Source organism: Uranotaenia lowii, chromosome 2, assembly GCF_029784155.1.
Source record: "Uranotaenia lowii strain MFRU-FL chromosome 2, ASM2978415v1, whole genome shotgun sequence".
NCBI lineage: Eukaryota > Metazoa > Arthropoda > Insecta > Diptera > Culicidae > Uranotaenia > Uranotaenia lowii.
In genome coordinates, this window is record NC_073692.1 from 146,659,119 (window position 1) to 146,677,985 (window position 18,867).

General features: G+C 38.9%; 1 protein-coding gene across 2 annotated transcripts; it reads left to right on the forward strand.

Moving 5' to 3' along the window:
* Nucleotides 1–4,176: 4,176 nt before the first annotated feature.
* Nucleotides 4,177–10,968, forward strand: LOC129746600 (interferon-inducible double-stranded RNA-dependent protein kinase activator A homolog). 2 transcript variants are annotated; one of them, XM_055740336.1, is made up of 7 exons: nt 4,177–4,351; nt 4,719–5,052; nt 5,114–5,234; nt 6,460–6,757; nt 7,144–7,287; nt 8,147–8,415; nt 8,969–10,968. In XM_055740336.1, the coding sequence occupies exons 2-6, from the start codon at nt 4,719–4,721 to the stop codon at nt 8,393–8,395; spliced, it is 1,146 nt and encodes a 381-aa protein (XP_055596311.1). In that variant the 5' UTR covers nt 4,177–4,351; the 3' UTR covers nt 8,396–8,415; nt 8,969–10,968. The 2 variants fall into 2 exon arrangements, with proteins under 2 accessions (XP_055596311.1, XP_055596312.1); XM_055740337.1 differs by lacking the exon at nt 7,144–7,287.
* Nucleotides 10,969–18,867: the final 7,899 nt, after the last annotated feature.

The window sequence follows — 18,867 nt, forward strand, 5'->3', positions numbered from 1 at the left end:
TTTTTTCGTAAATATTATATTAATCCATTATTCATTACAGCTAGGTTATACCGGTCCTTAGTTGAGAGGCAATTTTTAATATTAAGTTTTTATTTCGAAATTTATCCGGCAGAGTGACTGTATGAAAATTATAATGTACATAATAAATAACTAATCGAATTCTGAATTGTTCGTCTTAATCTGAATGGTTGATTTATAATTTACTATGACAAAAAAAATCAACTACATATAACTTCTTAAAAACTTGAATTCCAATTTATCTTAACTGTTTTTAGCTCATACCTGTAGATAGATTTGAGGAGTTAAATAACTTATTGACATTATCATTGGATTGATTAGAACTTGTTTAGACAATTTCAGAAGAAAAAAAAACAGTATAATAAATGTGAAAAATGTATTGATAAGCTATCTAATTATATTTGCCGCTGGAAGTGCTCGTGATAAAGTACTGACTGTTTCACTAAAAAATATAAATTTATGGAAAAATAATCTTAGAAACGACCGTGTTTGTCGCCCGGTTATTTTTTCCTGCTCATTTGTACACACCCAACAAGTGTGCGTGAGAAATGTCAAAAACAACAGTAATGGCCTTTTTGGCATTATTCTGGACTTGGAGAAAATTAACTTAAAAGCGAACTTTTTTTTTTTGACTATTTTTCCATCTAAATCCGCACACGAGAGCAAGTGTGCGTGAGAAATGTCAACTTGAATATCTTTAATTCTGAAAAAAAATTGTTGTAAAACAAGGGCAAATATCCACTGAATTTGGAACATTTATTTGATTCGAAGTTTTGTTAATACCACAGACTGAAATTAATTAGTTTACAAAATGAATCCATTCTTAAAAATACTATAATTTTGAATAAGGTTCCTTAACCGCTACCCAGCAAATAGCAATAATTTCGCTGTAACTAAACTTATTTATCGAATTCAATGCTTTTCCACATCACCAAAACGAATTTTGAATGGTAAAAGAATATTACTATCTTGATGCAAACGAAGGTCATTTTTATTTTCTTGTCGTTGCATGGAATGTCAAATATCGTATGGCTGTGTGAGTGAATTCATTTAATGTTTTGATTTTAATGTGACGAATTCACGATCATTTTTTATACCCATTGATAAAACCAATTACACATGCGATATTCAAAAATGAAAATGGTTCGAAATTTAACTAAAAAGAAAAATAACTGAACAACAGATCAGGAAAAGCTAAGCTGCTCTCATTAAACAGACTCGGATGGTTGAGATTGTTTGTCAATATTCATCATATTTCAACCAACGCACTTTGTTGAAAATTGTACTAAATTTACGGGAAAATGTTCACAAGATGCATCATCTCGGAGTCCAAATATTGTTTCAAAAACGCCTCGTCCAGAGGGCGGTAAAAGGGCTCATTTGATATCCAAAATTAGTTCGATATTTTGAAAAGCAGACATTTCTCGAATGTGACTAAGTTTTTCATCGAAAGGAAAGTTTCAGGATTTATTCGAGAAAAAATTAAATAAAAATCTGACAGCGATTTTTCGTTGTAGATGGTGACTTGATAATATATTTCGTAGTTGCGTTTTTCATTAGTTTTTTTCTGTAAACTACACATTGCTTTTCAAATTTTGTAAACATCACCTTTACTTTTGTTTTATTTATTTGCAATATACAATCATTGGATTTTTTTTGTGTCGTTACAATATTTATTGGGATACTTGAATTTACTCTTGGCGGAAGTTCCGGGGGTTAACGAAATCTTGCAGATGAAAGTGATCTTCACAAATTAACCAATTGTTAGGCAGCCAAGGCAGCTTTTTATTTCCGCAGTTTTTCTTGTGAATCGAGAATGTGTGATTTTCCACCACATCGGAGATTTCAGAAAATGATTATTTTTCAACCACAACGAAATAAGGAAGTGTAGCGGACAATCATCAATACTCATCCAACTTAAATCGTTGAAAAAGCATCATTTTAGTCGTAAATGAAGGCAACTCCTAAAAGTTTACTGATGAACTCAAACATCAAACAAAGCGTCGTACAATATATTGCAAGTGTTAATTGAATTTATATTAATTGAGCGATATTGAGTTATGAATTTCTTTACACGTCGTTTCAAGTGAGTTTCCTAATATCAAACCACCAATTCATAATATATTTCGAAAGAAATTCAAACGTTTCGTTAAGATGGAAGAACGTCTATGGTTGAATTCTAACCACATTTGGTTATGCGCTCTAATTCATAAATGGTTCTTTTTTCTATCAAAAGTAGGTAGCTAAAAACGACCGTGTTCATCGCTAGATGTAAAGAAAACAAACAGCACTATGCAAATGTGTGTGTAATATATCAAGGGCGTTTCAATATGCACACAAAATAAGTTATGTTTGTGTAAGATTTTTCCGTTTGTGTAGGTGGCCGTTAGTTTCACGATAACCCGTAGATAGCGCTGCGGAACAAGCGCCAAAATCAGCCTTCAGTGGTCAGTCTGGGTATCTGGTGTCTGCGCTCAAATCCTCAGTTTTTCATTCGGAGTTGTTTGATGAAAGGTTTTAAATGTTAATCCTATCCAATTAGCACGCGGAAATCATTGAGAGATGTCATTTGTGATTATTGTATTGTGGGATTGCCGTTGGGAGTCCACCCGGACATTTCCGACCACTACCATTGGCACTTCTGGTTGTTAAAGGAGTGTAAAAAAGCATCGCACATCTGTTTTGGTTATTTCGTTTGCCTCTGTAATGAAAAAATAAAACTAACTATTCACACACTCAGCCGAAAAGGAAACTTTAAATTCACCTGGATTTTCACGTAGGCGCTCATTACGTGAATTTTCGAATGACTTACATGAACCACTTAGGAGCTATTAAAAATTCACTTGATCCGTACGTGAAATTCATATAGCCGTTTGCTGGCAATGCAAAGACACATCCAATTTACGTGAAAATCCAGTGATCCGCCAAGTACAAAGGGATTTGGTGCATTCTATGTGATGTTCACGTAGCTCTGAATAACGTATTCACGTAAAATTTATGTGAGAGAGTACAGAACATACTCAATATGGCTTCCATTCAATAGTTGGTGCTGGTAGTTAGAAAAATTACGGATGAGGGAGAAGCTGATTTTCCGTAAGTAATAAAAATTTTATATTGTGACTGTTGTTTACATGCATCTTTTCCTTTTCAAATAGAACTTGGAATTGGCCAGCTACGACGGACAGACAACCACCAAAAGGATCATCGAACCAATTTTTGCGACAATATTGTGAAGTGAAATAAGTGAAGTGTAGTGTGATGATTAGTCGAAACAATAAATGTGTCTGCAAAACCAAAACATTTTTATTAATTTGTTGAGAAAGACTCACTACGTTCATATTACAATATAATCTATGTGAAATGCATGTAGCAGAACGAATCCCTATTCACATACGATCTACGTGAACGGTCACATTGAGTTCACCTACAACACATATGAGAATTATGTGAATTCTGCTTGCTACGCGAGCTCTGTTTGCTACCTGAAATTCACGTAGGTTTCACATGATTTTCAGGGTGGCAAAAATCTATGTATATTTTCACGTAGCGGTAATGTGAAAAGTTTTTTCGGTGCACAGTGAAAAGTGAAGCTGATGGTACTCACCCAATACTAATTTGGAGCCATTTATTTTATTAGCACGGCTAAGATCAGTCCTGGATACAGTTTTCGATTTAATTTACACGAATTTTCATAATTTCACAAAAAACTTTACGCGACGAAGCATAACGTCGTAAAAACCAACCTGACGAATTGTTTTTAGCGACCTTTTGCATCCCGGCAAATACACGGCAACGCATAATGACGCAAAAACCAAATCGCACTGAAAAATGAAAAAGTCATCATACGTCCTAAATTCAAATCATTGTGTAAAAGTTAATTTCTGATAAAATGAAACCAATTTTTTACCAAAGATAAAGTACATGCTTATCAATAGTTTGCAGCAAATAACTCAGTTTTATTTATATTGGTTCATACGACCTAATCAAAACAAACTCTAGAATTATTTATTAAGCAATAATATTATCATTGCTTAATAAAATCCGTTTTTCCTAAACTTTTTTTCAATTGTTAATAAGTGACATCCCTACTTTCAAAGCTGCACGCTGCATCCCAAAAAGGGGAATTCAGCACGCAGTCACGCACCTAAAGAAAAAGCGGATGAAAAGACCGAATCATTTTCGCTGCTGTGCAAATCGGTCAAAAGTGGGGTTTTCGTGATCCGCGAGTGAAAATTTGGGAAAAAGTTGTGTTTTCGTTGTGCTTTCTATTTTTTATAACATTATATAGGTTAAAGATTAACCCGTGAACGAGAATCAACTGAAGTTTCCAGAGGTAAGCTGTTATTTACTGATATTTTCAGCGGGGCCGGTAGGCTCACGATTTTTCACGTCTGGTTTCAATTGGTCGGAAAATCCATCATGGCGACACCGATCCATTAGGAAAAATTTAATTGAAGCAATTGAATGGACCTTCGAAAGTGTATAGTAAATTTAACTGGGTTACTGCCGCTTTAATTCGGTGGTATAAATGTTAAGGGTTGTTGACTTTATGGGTGCTGTTGCGTGTTTAGAGAGAAGAGCATTCGGTCAGACGAACTGAATAAATTGATTCATTGAGGGTGAAAACTCATATCGATCGATCCTTGGCAATCTGTGGACGGAGTTTTTTTCCTAACCGATATCTGTCTTTTTTCCTATAGATGAACCGAATCGAATTGCCGGAGGTGGAGGAGCTGAACGGGATTATGTCCGAAGCCAATATTTCGGACAATCCGCCAGCCAACTTCCCTAAGCAGCGAAAATCCGGTGGGCCGGGAAAGAAGACGGCCCCTGTTAAGCAGCAGGAAACGGTTCCTATCGAGGAAGCTCTGAAGACCGAACTAACCGGAACGGCAAACACCAAGACGCCCATCTCGGTGCTGCAAGAATTGCTAAGTCGCCGGGGCATCACCCCCCAGTACGATCTGATTCAGGTCGAAGGGGCCGTCCATGAGCCGACGTTTCGTTATCGTGTGTCCTATCAGGACAAGGACGGTAAGAAGGCTGGGTTTTTCGATATGAGTTTTGATTTTTAACACTTGGTTCTATTTCACAGCCATGGGAACTGGGAAGTCCAAAAAGGAGGCCAAACATGCTGCGGCCAAAGCGCTTATCGATAAGTTGACTGGAATTTCGTTCAACGAAACCCAGCTGGGTAACGTGAACATTAAATCCGAGTGAGTATCACTATTTGCTTTGTTAAATGAAGCGTAGAGAAATAAGCGGTTTTTAATTAAATCTTAATAATAACCGAGCAATTCTCATTAACTACTTTATGGAGGTTTTTTAAAGTCAAAATTTTTTCTGTTCTCAACCCCAAGTATTAATCACTTTACTAAACCAGAAATTGTTGAAAACTTCAATGATATTGGCGACTCTAAAACAATCTCAAACGCCCTGAAGTTTGGAAAAGAAATTGTAATTTTTTTCATATTACGATTTCTAATTTTCTATGTTTTAATATTTTTCTATTCTGTCATTTAAAAAAAATCTGATTGTTTCCATTTGCTCAGTTTTCTATAATAATTATAATCTTATAATTTTTTAGTTGTTTAAACGTTCTCAATTTCTTCTTTTTTTCAATTTTCTTTTTTTTTTAAGTTTTCAACTTTATTTTCAATTTTGTCCAATAATTTTTATTTTATCAATTATTCCAGGTGGTTAGCATAAAGTCATTTGGCATAAAGCCGTATTGCATAACGCCGTTTGGCATAAAAGTCGTTTGGCATTATGCCACACGGCGATATGCCAAATGACTTTCGACCAAACTTCGTAGGACCATTCCAGGCATCTCTATTTTTCAATTTTCTCATTTTTAAAATTTCCTCTTACATATCTCAAGTTTCTCTATTTTTTTCAATTTTGTTATTTTTAAGTTTTAAGTTCGTAAGATTTCTTAAATCATGTAAAGTTTCTCATTTTTTGAAATTTTCTCGATTTTTTTCAATTTTTTTTTTGTTATTATTTTGTGTTTAATTTTCTCAGTTATTGTTTACAATTTTTTCAAATTTTTTTTATCATATTTCGTACTTTGCGTATTTTTATTATTTGTAAATTTCTATTTTTTTCTATTTCTATTTTTTTTTTCAACCTTCTCATTGTTATTTTTTTTTTTTTTCAATTTTCTCAAAAATTTTGAGCTTGGGAGTATGAACAGCTGAGGCTTGAGTGATGAGACTTAAGACCTGAGACATAAGAAATGAGATTTGAGACCCGAGGTCTAAGTCCTGATACATGATGAGTTTTGAACCACAACACATCATATGAACAACCTGCTCATCAGTATGTTAGTTGCTTTTGAGAAAAGTGTTATCAATTTGAATATTGTAGCTGATGCTAAATATTTCACTTGAAAACGAACAACGGTTTAACAATTTTGTGAATCTCAAATATCATCGCCAGGAACAACACAAACGGCGACGAGGAAACCAGTGGCAACCCGATCGGCTGGCTGCAGGAAATGTGCATGGCTCGCCGTTGGCCGCCACCAACGTACGAAACCGAAATGGAGGTAGGACTGCCCCACGAGCGGCAGTTCACCATCGCCTGTGCCATTCTGAAGTTCCGGGAGGTGGGCAAGGGCAAGAGCAAGAAAATAGCTAAGCGGCAGGCTGCCCACCGTATGTGGCAACGACTGCAGGACACCCCGCTGGAAACAAACCAGGTTGTCCAGATGCTTGACGAAGATGGCAACGAGGAGGTAAGTGATTTAATCCATATCGTAACAATAGCGCTAGATTGGTGAATTTCAAGCATAAGGGATAATTTGGATCTAAAATTTTGTATCGAAAATAACTCAGTATCATATAAACTTTGTTAGGGAAAAGATTGAGAAGATCTTTCCTAAAATTGCATTTGTGTTGTTTAAAAAAATGCTTTTTTATATATTTGAATAAAAAAAATAACTCGATTGTAAGCAGAATGCAGAAAAAGACACACAATTTGTAATTTTAGGGAAGATGTTCAAAGTTTGTCTATTTGTCTCTGTAATAATAGCCGGTTTCGCTTTCATACAATATTCAAACATTGAATTTTCTGCAGCCCAAAAATATCAAATTGTGTGTGGTTTCTTTTTCTGTATTCCAGCTGAAGGGTGTTAACATTATTGGACGGTACAGCGGTCTCAAGGACGCCCGGATTCCAAGTTTGACCACCAGCCACGGGCAGAAAGTTTCGCAGTTCCATAAGAACCTTAAGGCTCGTAGTGGAGAAGCCCTACGTCGGCTACAGGTACGTTCACGTGGTCAATCCTAGCAACACTGCAAAATGAAGTATGAAAATTGTACTCCTATCTGGAAAAATCGTCAGTACACTTTTCGTTTGAACCTACTAAGGAAAATATTCAACCCCAAGTTCGAAAACGTTTAACGAAATACTATTTCTGTTAAATCAGAATCAGGTTTAGAAATCCCTTTTATAATTTTATAAATTTAATCACCATTCGAAATAATTTCATTCAAATTCTCGGTTTCGAAATTGTATCTAACTTTCGCTTTGGTTTTCAAATCATATTCAGGTTTCAACTACTGATGCTGGAAACATAAAAAATCAAGAGTCTCAATGCACCTCCTCAATGTCTCCGATTCCGTCAAAAAAGTTGAAACTTATGTAAAATAAGTTCACAAACCTTCAATCAATAGAATTTATTCTGTTTCTTAAATAAAGAATTAAACTTAAACCTATGTGTTCAAAAGAGGATAGCTCACTCAGTTCAGACTTCTAGATCGTTCCCCCTTTTATTTCTTTTTGCCGACCATTATTCACTAAGTCAAGAAGTCCCGTCTCGGTTAGTTTAACTTTGATGAACGGTTCGAATATTGGTTTTTCTTCCTAGTCCGGGAACGATCGGGTTGAGGAGAATTCCGCTCGCCATTCCTCGGGCATTTTTTAAAGGAATTCCTCCCCTACTAGAATGACTAGTTGGAAAGGCAATCTTTTAGGTAGTTTCCGCTGGTGGCAATCCTTTGGTAGAAGATAAATTGAAGATTTACTCTAGAAAATTTCTGGATACGTGCCCTTTTCCCGTAAGTGATTTTGGACAACTCAAACGTGTGTTTAAAAAAAAGCTAATAAAATTTCCTCCCTACAGGTAACCTGTTTGAACGACAAGTCCGTTGACTTTGTTCAGATGTTGCACGAAATCGCTAGCGAGCAACGGTTTGAGGTCACCTACGTGGATATTGACGAAAAGTCTATCTCCGGACGGTTCCAGTGTTTGGTGCAGTTGTCCACCCTGCCGGTGGCCGTGTGTCACGGCAGTGGCCATACCGCATTGGATGCCCAGGCCGCGGCCGCTCGCAACTCGCTAGAGTATCTGAAGATTATGACCAAGACCTAAGCCGGTCCTGCATGAAAGAGGTAAGTTGCAACCGAGGGGTAGGTTTGTAATTGTTGGAAACCCCTGGTCTTTTTAGTTTCCCAATTGGATACAATGTTTAGTACGGAAATTTATCAACTACATTTTGTTGATGCACATAGACTATTTTGAAACTTGTGTTGAAGGTATACTAACGCATGAAGATTTTAAATCAAAGTATGACCGTCTTATTGCTTTTAAAAAACTGTAGCGAGTTCAAGAAGGCTAGAAGATCCTGACGAAATCTGCAATCTTGAAAACTTTGGACAAATATGGAACTGACTTTAATAGTAGGATGCCGGAAAATGACAAGGATCTGAGAAGTATTTCAAGAATGTTCTTTGGTACACATTTGCTTTTCCTTTTTTTATTTTTTAATGAAAACTCCTTTTTCCCGGAAGTCCTCTAAGAAGAAATTTCGAGGGTTCCGGGCTTTTATATGTTATTGCATCGTTTCTCATTTGTGTGGAAGCAAAAAACAAAATTAAGGCTACATCCAACAAACATCACCTAACATTTTCCCAGATTCTAATCAACCGTTATCAATTATTTTAGTCCAAATAAATCACATGACTCCGACGTAATGCCAGCTGCTTTCGATCAAACCAATACAATACCAATCAAGCATCCGTTGAGCCAGCCGCAGTCCTACCGGGTATTGGGTAAGAAAAGATCTACGTGAGTGTTGCAACACCGAGAATGATCATTATCGACTTAACGAAATTACTACCAGAACTTAGTAAACGAAGGTTAATACGCGGGACTCCGTGACGAGCTACAAGGTAGGTTTCAACGGTGTACTGGCATATTTTAAAACAAACACATTTTTACTGCGCGTATTTGTCAGTAAGATTTTCGAAAGATTTTTTTTGTTTTTCTAATCATAACGCGTCCTCTTTGTTTGAAATGGCTTATCATATATTGTAAGTTTTTTATTAGTTTGAGCGTTTTGGATTTTTTTGTATCAAGTATGGATAAGTTTTTTTAATGATAAAGATGTTTTTCATTTACAAAACAATTACTCAATTTAGAGAAACAGTTTATCGATCATCATTAACTAAATACATAAATAACTAGTATCGATATTATGAATCAACCATTGTACGAGAAAATATAGTAACTGCTATTTATTAAATATTACAACTTACAACTCCATTGGAAACTACTTCTGTAGTCTATTGTTTGATGAGAAAAGTGTTAATCCGCACATAACTGAGTCGGTTCATACATATTACACTTTCAGAAGAAAGAAACGTACAACCTAAAGGAAAAAAAAACAAACATCAAAGTTATTTATGTGTGTAGTCTAATAACAAACATAAATTTGAAAAATACCGGACATTATCAAGCAAAGAAAAGGACACAGGCAAAAGCATTGAATTCAACTATAAAACATCCACCGATACGGAAGTTTTTCGAGCTTTGCGAAGAATTCTTCTTTTGAATACAAATATTGGAAGCAAAAATGTGTGCGTATTGAAGTTCTACGATGTAAACAAGAAACCATGGAGGCAACAGGAAGCCCTACTTGACTCTGTCATGTCCGGTTTCCGGAACAGGATTTCCTTTGCACTCATATGGCGGGCGTTTATAAATGTAATACAAGCTATACTTTGCATAGAATTAGTGGGTTTTATTTTCCAAAAAAAAGTATTGAAATCATCGTAAAAAAGAAATTTAAAAATGCTTAGTTTGTTCTTAAGTGGAAAAAATCCAGTTAATTAATGATTTGTTTTGTGCTTTCTAACTATTCAACTACGATATATAATGCCTCTTACTGATTATTAATGAAAATGATTCTAAATGTATTTGCTGTTATTAATATTAACCCATTGACGATCGATTTTATGAATTGCACAAAATCACGATATAACATACTGTTTACGCAGCATTGAAATTGATATCAGATACAATTAGTGGGATTTATTCATGCATAAAACATAAAAACATAAAAAATCAAATAAAAAAAACATACCAGCAAGAATTAAAGTCCCATACTTGTAGGAAAATGGGCATTATTTTAATGCAAAGTATAGAGGTTGTAATGAATATGAATCTACATAAATAACCTATCGGAACGTTGGTGAGCAGTGAATAGTTTCTGCCACTCATACATGTATTAGTGTGTAAAATGCGCATTTTCCAGTAATTTAATATTTTAATCAACCCGAAATTTGAGGTACTGGAAATGGTGTATTCTATAATTATTAAATAAACTAGGAATGGTGAGGGCTTAACTGCAGTTTAGATCAGAAAAAAAAAACAAATTCGTTGGATGGTTTTATACTTTTCCGTGGCATATCCCATTTCGCACGGAATTGAATAAAACCAGATATATGGTATACATTTTTTGTTTTTGTGTGATTCAGACTCTTACTTATTAAAATACAACGAAAAAAAAAAACAAATGCAGTTATCCCGAAAATTCCGCATACCTTTGTGCAGTGGACGGTTAACGATTGTTCAATACGATCCCTCGCTAAAAGGTCCATTCCTACTATCAGTACTGTAGTTCATAAACCCAAAACAATAAAGTGAGTTCAAATGTGAAGAAACGTTGTTAACCACTGTGAAAGAAATTATCCCTGTGCGAGTTGCATACTTAGAAATACTGATGTTCGTATTGAGTTTAACCTGATTCTAAAACCCCTAATTTTTCATTGAATAGCCAAGTTTTAAGACGATTTTGTAGAATGTGATCTGTCTGGAGAAAATTTGTTTGAGGATTGTCAAGGATGTGTTTTGGGAGTGTGTACAAAAATACATGAAATAAGTGCATTCGAGATTTAGTACATAGGTATCCTCTAAATGTGTATGAACGATGGCTTGTTTCACTTGTTTTAAGGCAGGATCGATAAGTAGCTAAAGGGATGTTCAACAGTTGAAGCATTCCGGGACACTGGAGAAGTTAGCATGTGTTTTGTTTTTTTTTTTCACAATGCCAGGTTACGTTTTGTTGACAGCAAATTTGGGTTAGTCAAATTCACCGGAATTGAAGCTACATCAGTTGTTAAAGGACTCCCTCGACCTTCAATCGCTCGTCAAACCCGGACTTCCGAAAGTGACATCTATGGTGGATCCTTGAAAAATTTGTTCACTGGGGTTAGTAAGTCGGCTAATCCATTTATAGATTCATACTCTGAAGTCCTCTGATTTTCGACGGTCTTATCCATCACAGTGCCAAACTTTTCCAAGTTCCGCTTCGGAATTTGCAGAATTGCACGCTTAACAGGTTCATCTGGTACTATGACGAGTTTAGTAGTGCCGATCGGTCTATCCTCTCTATCCCTACCAAAGGCGTGATGTCGATTTTCTTTAACAACAAATCATCGTCCGAACGGCTAAATCCTTTTCCAACCAATTAATTGTAACATCTGGAGTGCCCCAAGGGAGTCATCTAGGACCAATAATATTTCTCACTCGCACACAGCACTTCGATTATACCAAAACGGATCCGAGCGTATCAAGGCTATCCAACGGCGTTTTTGTGATACGGCCTTCGACACCTGAACTGTTCCGACCCCAGCTAATTATTAAATTTGTTGCGAACTAATAACGAACTAAGCATTACTGAGTTGTTCAAAACGTATCCATTCCATCTGTACTGAAGCCCGGTAACGGGATTGAATTTCTCGGATTTTATTTCATCCACGACCTATGATAAACTGGTCCATTTCGATGCCGTCTTAGATTTTTTATTTTGTTCAAACAAATGTCACTCACAGTCACAAAGACGACGACGTTCTTAAGGTGACTATGACGTTTCAGTCTTTTTAGAGTCCATGAACCGAATCCCGATCACGGCACATATAGTACTCTTTCTGTGGTCTGGTGGTTTTAGCATTTGAAGGATGCTAGCCATTATATCCTTGAAAGATGTACGCCTTAGAGTTAAGTAAATTAGATCTCTTCAAAGAAACATGAAGTTTCACTGAGATCCTCTATGTATGTCTTAGTTTTTTAAAAGTCACATAACCCCCAAGTGATCAACCCAAGTAATCAATAGTATTCAATTTTGATTAAATTGAAATATCTCGATGCCACATCCCTACACCGAAAAAACTTTTCACATGAACGCTACGTGAAAATATACATAGATTTTTGCCACCATGAAAATCATTTGAAATCTACGTGAATTTCAGGTAGCAAACAGAGCTCATGCAGCAAATGGAATTCACGTAATTTTTATATGAGTTGCAAGTAAATTCCACTTGAAGCACGCGAGAGGGGGATTTGCTCTGCTACATGCGACTCACGTAGATTTGCATAAAATATTAACGTATTTTGTTTTCTTTCGCATACTTAAAAAGAAAAGAAAATTTAATTTTGAAAGCGATTTTATTTAGCGGTGTAAATAAAAGAACATAACTTTCAACATTTACACTTCACAATAAACAACAATTTCATTTCACTTTAACTTACGACTTACGGCGCCGGCAAGGAAATTGTATTCGGTGCGCCTCCGTTGCAGTTGCTTGCTCGACCAGCAGCTCAGACTCCTCAATCTGTTGAAATGACAGAAGATTGAAATAATGATCATACAACAAAAAAATTACTACTTACAAAAAAAAAACAGCTTCTAGATCACCAATAAACCTTTCATTTGTCAGCTGAGCGTACTTAGATCCACGCCATATTGAAAACTGTGTTCCTTCACATAGATTTTACGTGAATGAGCCATTCAGAGCTATGTGAACATCACATAGAATACACCAGATTCGTCTATACTTGGCTGACCACTTGATTTTCACGTAAATCGAATGTGTTTGTGTTTTGTCAGCATCCAACTATGTGAATTTCACGTAAGAATCAGGTGATTATTTATATGCTCTTACGTGCTTCACGTAAATCGAGCAAAAAATCACGTATTGAGTGGCTACGTGAAAATCCAGGTGAATTCAACGTTCCTTTTTCGGCTCAGTGTAGTACGTATATATACAGTAGAACCCCGCTTATCAGAGCTCCGGTTATCCGAGCCTCCGAGCCTCGTTATCGGAGCCACTATTTTTATCCAAAATCCATGTAAAAATGTGTTTTATCGATGCGATTTACTGTTAACATTTTAGATTGACGTCTCTGGCAAGTTTAAAATCTAAACTTGCCAGAAACGTCGATTAAATAGAAAAATAAAATCTATGTAAGTACCGAGCTATGCGCCTGGATGATATGCAATACCTGAGCAAAAGGGTTTGTCAATGCATTTCGTTAAATCCGAGGTTTCACTTTTGTGGTGGTTCCTCCCCCGACTATCTCGGGTACTACTGTACATCCTTTTGCATACCATCCGGGCGTAAAGCTTGATAATATACACCCAAAATAATTTAGAAATTATTTCTACTGGATTTTTCACGTAAACTAAGCTTTCTTTGCATCCTATCGATTTTAAGTGCGCGGTGTAGTAACATCTTTGATTCCACCTAACTTATTCGCGAATTTCACGTAAAATCTAAGAGAACGGTTAAAATTCTTTGAAATCAATTTTTCTTGAGCGTGTTTTGGTATGAAGACTGAAATTCTTATAAGAAAATCAACAGTCCTCAAACAGCAGTATTTATTTTATTTACATAGTATTCCGTCTCACGACATAACTTGACGAACATAATTCCTAAAATTCACTCGGTTCATAGCAACCGTTCTCCAATTTCTCGGGCACCCCACGTTCGCCAGATCACGCTCCACTTGGTCTAACCACCTCGCTCGTTGCGCCCCCGCTCGTCTTGTTCCTACCGGATTCGTAACGAACACCTGTTTTGCAGGACAGTCGTCCGGCATTCTCGCAACATGTCCAGCCCAGCGTATCCGGCCAGCTTTCACCACCTTCTGGATACTGGGTTCGCCGTAGAGTCGCGCGAGCTCGTGGTTCATCCTTCGCCTCCACACTCCGTTGTCCTGTACGCCGCCAAAGATGGTTCTTAACACTCGTCGCTCGAATACTCCGAGTGTACGCAGGTCCTCCTCGAGCAATATCCATGTCTCGTGCCCGTAGAGAACAACCGGTCTAATAAGCGTCATATACAGGTTACACTTCGTACGAGGGCAAAGTCTTCTCGACCGCAGTTGCTTGTGGAGTCCATAGTAGGCACGACTTCCGCTGATAATTCGCCTCCGGATCTCACGGCTGGTGTCATTGTCTGCGGTCACCAGTGAGCCGAGATAGACAAAGTCTTCGACTATCTCCAGCTCGTCGCCGTCGATCATGACCTTGTTATTACTGGACAAGCGGGTTCGGTCGGTCTCGGATCCGCAGGCCAGCATGTACTTCGTCTTGGACGTATTAATCATCAACCCAATCGTTCCTGCTTCGCGTTTCAGTTTGCGGTAGATCTCCTCCACCGCCGCAGATGATCTGCCGACTATATCAATGTCATCGGCAAAGCAGATAAGTTGACTGGATCTGTTGAAAATCGTGCCCCGCATTTCGCCCACCGCTCGTCGAATAACACCTTCTAGCGCCACGTTGAACATCATGCAGGATAGACCATCACCTTGTCGAAGCCCCCTGCGCGATTCGAATGAACTCGACAATTCACCCGAAATCCGCACACAGCACTGCGTTCCATCCATCGTCGCCTTGATCAGTCTGATTAGCTTCCCGGAAAAGCCGTTCTCGTCCATGATTTTCCATAGCTCGTTACGGTCGATCGTGTCGTATGCGGCTTTGAAGTCGATGAATAGATGATGCGTAGGGACTTGGTGTTCACGGCATTTTTGGAGGATTTGCCGTAATGTGAATATCTGGTCCGTCGTAGACCGTCCCTCCATGAAGCCGGCCTGATGACTTCCCACGAATCTGTTTGCTTGTGGCGTGAGGCGGCGGAGTAGGATTCGGGACAACACTTTGTAGGCGGCATTGAGGACAGTGATCGCTCGGTAGTTCTCACAGTCCAATTTGTCGCCCTTCTTGTAGATGGGGCATATTACCCCCTCCTTCCACTCCTCCGGGAGATGTTCTATGTCCCAGATCCGGACTATCAACCGGTGTAGGCAATCGGCCAACCTGTCCGGGCCCATTTTGATGAGTTCAGCTGCGATGCCATCCTTCCCAGCCGACTTGTTTCTATTCAGCTGGCGAATGGCTTCCTTAACTTCACTCATCGTTGGGAGTGGCTCCTCTTCGTCGTTGGCTACGCCGGCGATGTACCTTCCCCCACCGTCTTGATCTCCTGCATGTGCGCCGTTCAGGTGTTCATCGAAGTGCTGCTTCCACCTTTTGATCACCTCACGATTGTCCGTCAGGATACCCCCGTCCTTATCCCGGCACATTTCGGCTTGCGGCACGAAGCCTTTGCGGGATGCGTTGAGTTTCTGATAGAACTTTCGTGTTTCTTGGGAACGATGCAGCTGCTCCAGCTCCTCGAGCTCCTCCTCCTCCAGGCGGCGCTTTTTCTCCTGGAAAAGTCGGACTCGCTGCCTCTTCCGCTGTCGGTGATTTTCCACATTTCGACGGGTGCCTCTTTGCACTACTGCCGCCCGCGCGGCATTCTCTTCGTCCATCACCCTCCTACACTCCTCGTCGAACCAGTCGTTCCGTCGAGATCGCTCCACATAACCGATGACGTTCTCCGCAGCACTGTTGATGGCTGTTTTGATGGTATCCCAACAGTCCTCGAGAGGGGCTTCGTCAAGCTCGCCCTCTGCCGGCAGCGCTGCTTCGACCGATTGCGCGTAGTCTGCCGCGACCTCAGGTTGCTTCAGTCGCGCGATATTTAACCGAGGCGGGCGCCGGTTTCGCGTGTTGTTCACTACGGAGAGTTTTGGGCGCATCTTCACCATCACCAGATAATGGTCCGACTCGATGTTGGCGCCCCGACAGGATCTGACGTCGATGATGTCCGAAAAGTGCCGGCTGTCGATCAAAACGTGGTCGATCTGTGATTGAGTTTGGTACGGTGATCTCCAGGTGTACTTGTGTGGGAGGCGGTGCTGAAAAAAGGTACTACGTACGGCCATTCGTTTGGAGGCGGCGAAATCAATGAGTCTGAGGCCGTTTTCGTTGGTCAGCTGGTGCGCGCTGAACCTTCCAATTGTCGGTTTAAATTCCTCCTCCTGGCCGACCTGAGCATTGAAATCCCCGATGACGATCTTGATATCATGTTTTGGGCAACGGTCGTATTCACGCTCCAGCTGCGCGTAGAATTCGTCTTTGTCGTCACCGGTACTTCCGAGGTGAGGGCTGTGCACGTTGATGATGCTGATGTTGAAGAACCGGCCCTTGATTCTCAACCGGCACATTCGTGAGTTGATCGGCCACCACCCGATCACGCGCTTTTGCATCTTTCCCATCACTATAAAAGCTGTTCCAAGCTCGTGTGTATTGCCGCAGCTCTGGTAGATGGCACGACCATCTGGATACGTTCGTACCGTGGAGCCCTTCCAGCATACCTCCTGCAGCGCTACGATGTCGAATTTGCGGCTCTTCAATTCGTTGGAGAGCACGTGGGTACTGCCCACAAAATTCAGAGATCGGCAGTTCCATGTTCCAAGTTTCCAATCGCTAGTCCCTTTTCGTCGCGTGGGTCTTTGCCGATTTCCATCCGAAGTTTGTTGTTCGTTATTCGTTGCTTATGTTTTTTAGTAGTCACAGGCTCGCAAGGCCCGCAGCTAACCCCACTATCTCGCAGGAGGACCGTCGTGATGTTGCTGTTTTGGGTCCCGAACACCACCAGGACGTTGTTGCACTCCGCACGCCGCCCCTAACATGGAGAACAGACGCGTACGAAGCCCCCTAACTCATTCTGCATGCGACCAAAGCATCCACCGGGGTTGGGTACCCGATCTCCGCTAAGGTTGCTCGCACCCCAGCTAGTACCACGGGGAGGTAGAGAATCGGAGTTGCAGACAAGAGGTGATATGACCACTACCCGAAGGTTGGGTGTATGGGGTCTCGAGTTGCACATTGTCTACTTCACTAGCAGTACAGTAACCAAATTTCGCGTAATAGTTTTCGCGTGGTGTAGGAGAAAACAGAAACAAATTAAAATGCCACAGCAGGAAGAACTGATTAGCAACAGAGGCACCTCTCGACGCATGAAGCGGGCAGAAAGGGGAAAACTCGAAAACCACGTAAGTAAGTGATACCAAAGTTCCTTTATTTTTTTTGTAATTGCAATTAAAATTTCAATTCCAGAAACTATACCGCTTCTGGAGGATAATGCGCCTGTTTGGCCCATCCACTTTAGAAGAAAAATCGCTATTCGTTTTCTGGAATGGATCTCAGTGGAATTTGGTGAAGGTTTGTATAGTTCTCTTTTTTTTAGTTGTTCCCTTTTCCTGTGGAATTAGAAATAAAAAGTGATAATTAATTTGATGTTTTTTTCATTAATTACGGCTTATTCTCCAGGTGGAACAATGGAGACAATGGAAAAGCGAAGGAATTCCGGATTACAAGCGACCAAAAATTATGGCCGACCAATTTCTTTCCTTCCCAGAGCTCGCCGGGAATACATGGAAGCAGTTGGCTTAATCAATCAAAAGATCCGGCTTAGGTAAAATTCGGAAGGTTTTATTTTTTATTAGCAGCATTATCCATAATAACAAGAATAAAAAGAAAATAAAGAAATCGAACCAAACAGCTAGTTATTTTGATGTAATTGCCAATTCAAATTTATTCCTATTTCGTTTAGATTCGATAAGAAACAAATAATAATATTCATTACCGCATTACGTTGAGTTCATTAAAAATTCACGTAAAATATAAAAGAACTTCATGAGGCTCAAATTCCTGTTAGGGTGTGTTCACATATTTTATTTGTAGAAGCTACGTGAAAATCAATTGGATAAAAATTATGTAGTTTTTCACGTAGCCACGAAGTGCAAATTATTTTGGGTGTATGGATCTTGTGTCAATCTGATGGCTGGGTTCTACTGTTTAAGGTTTATCCGGACTTTTTAGATATATGATCTCAATGTACACTTTTTGGTGTCGCGGGATATGGTAACCCTAAGCTAGAGTATTCAATTATCACACAATGAATCATAAAATATAGTTTAATTTACTATAGTTCAATACCTAGAATCAACCATACCATAACCATGTTGTTGAATCTATCATATTTACGGTTGAATCAATTATACCACTACAGTCTGATTCATCATATTTATAGTTAAATGTTAGAGATCAACCAGAAATGTATAGATTAATCTATTATATTTATAGTTGAATGCTCCAAAATCAATCATACAAATGTAGTTGAATCTATCATATTAACAATTGAATCAATTATATCATTACAGTTGATTCTATTATATTGTTTGTAGTTGAGTCCATTATATTTATAGTTGGATGAACCAACTACGCTTTGATGGTTGGTATAATCAGCTGACATAATTAGAACAACTGTGGTCTTTTTTCTCCGTGATAGTGCAGATATTTATATTTGTAGTTTAATGCTTAAACCGCTGACTTGTTATCTTACTAAGTGTTCTCCGGGCCTTAGTTCTCGCTGATCTACCTT

Excerpts from the sequence above, each read along its gene's own strand:
- LOC129746600 (XM_055740336.1), top strand. The coding sequence starts at position 4,719 with ATGAACCGAATCGAATTGCCGGAGGTGGAGGAGCTGAACGGGATTATG. Across the intron at positions 5,235-6,459 it reads AACGTGAACATTAAATCCGA|GAACAACACAAACGGCGACG; the intron begins GTGAGTATCACT and ends TATCATCGCCAG. Across the intron at positions 6,758-7,143 it reads ACGAAGATGGCAACGAGGAG|CTGAAGGGTGTTAACATTAT; the intron begins GTAAGTGATTTA and ends TCTGTATTCCAG.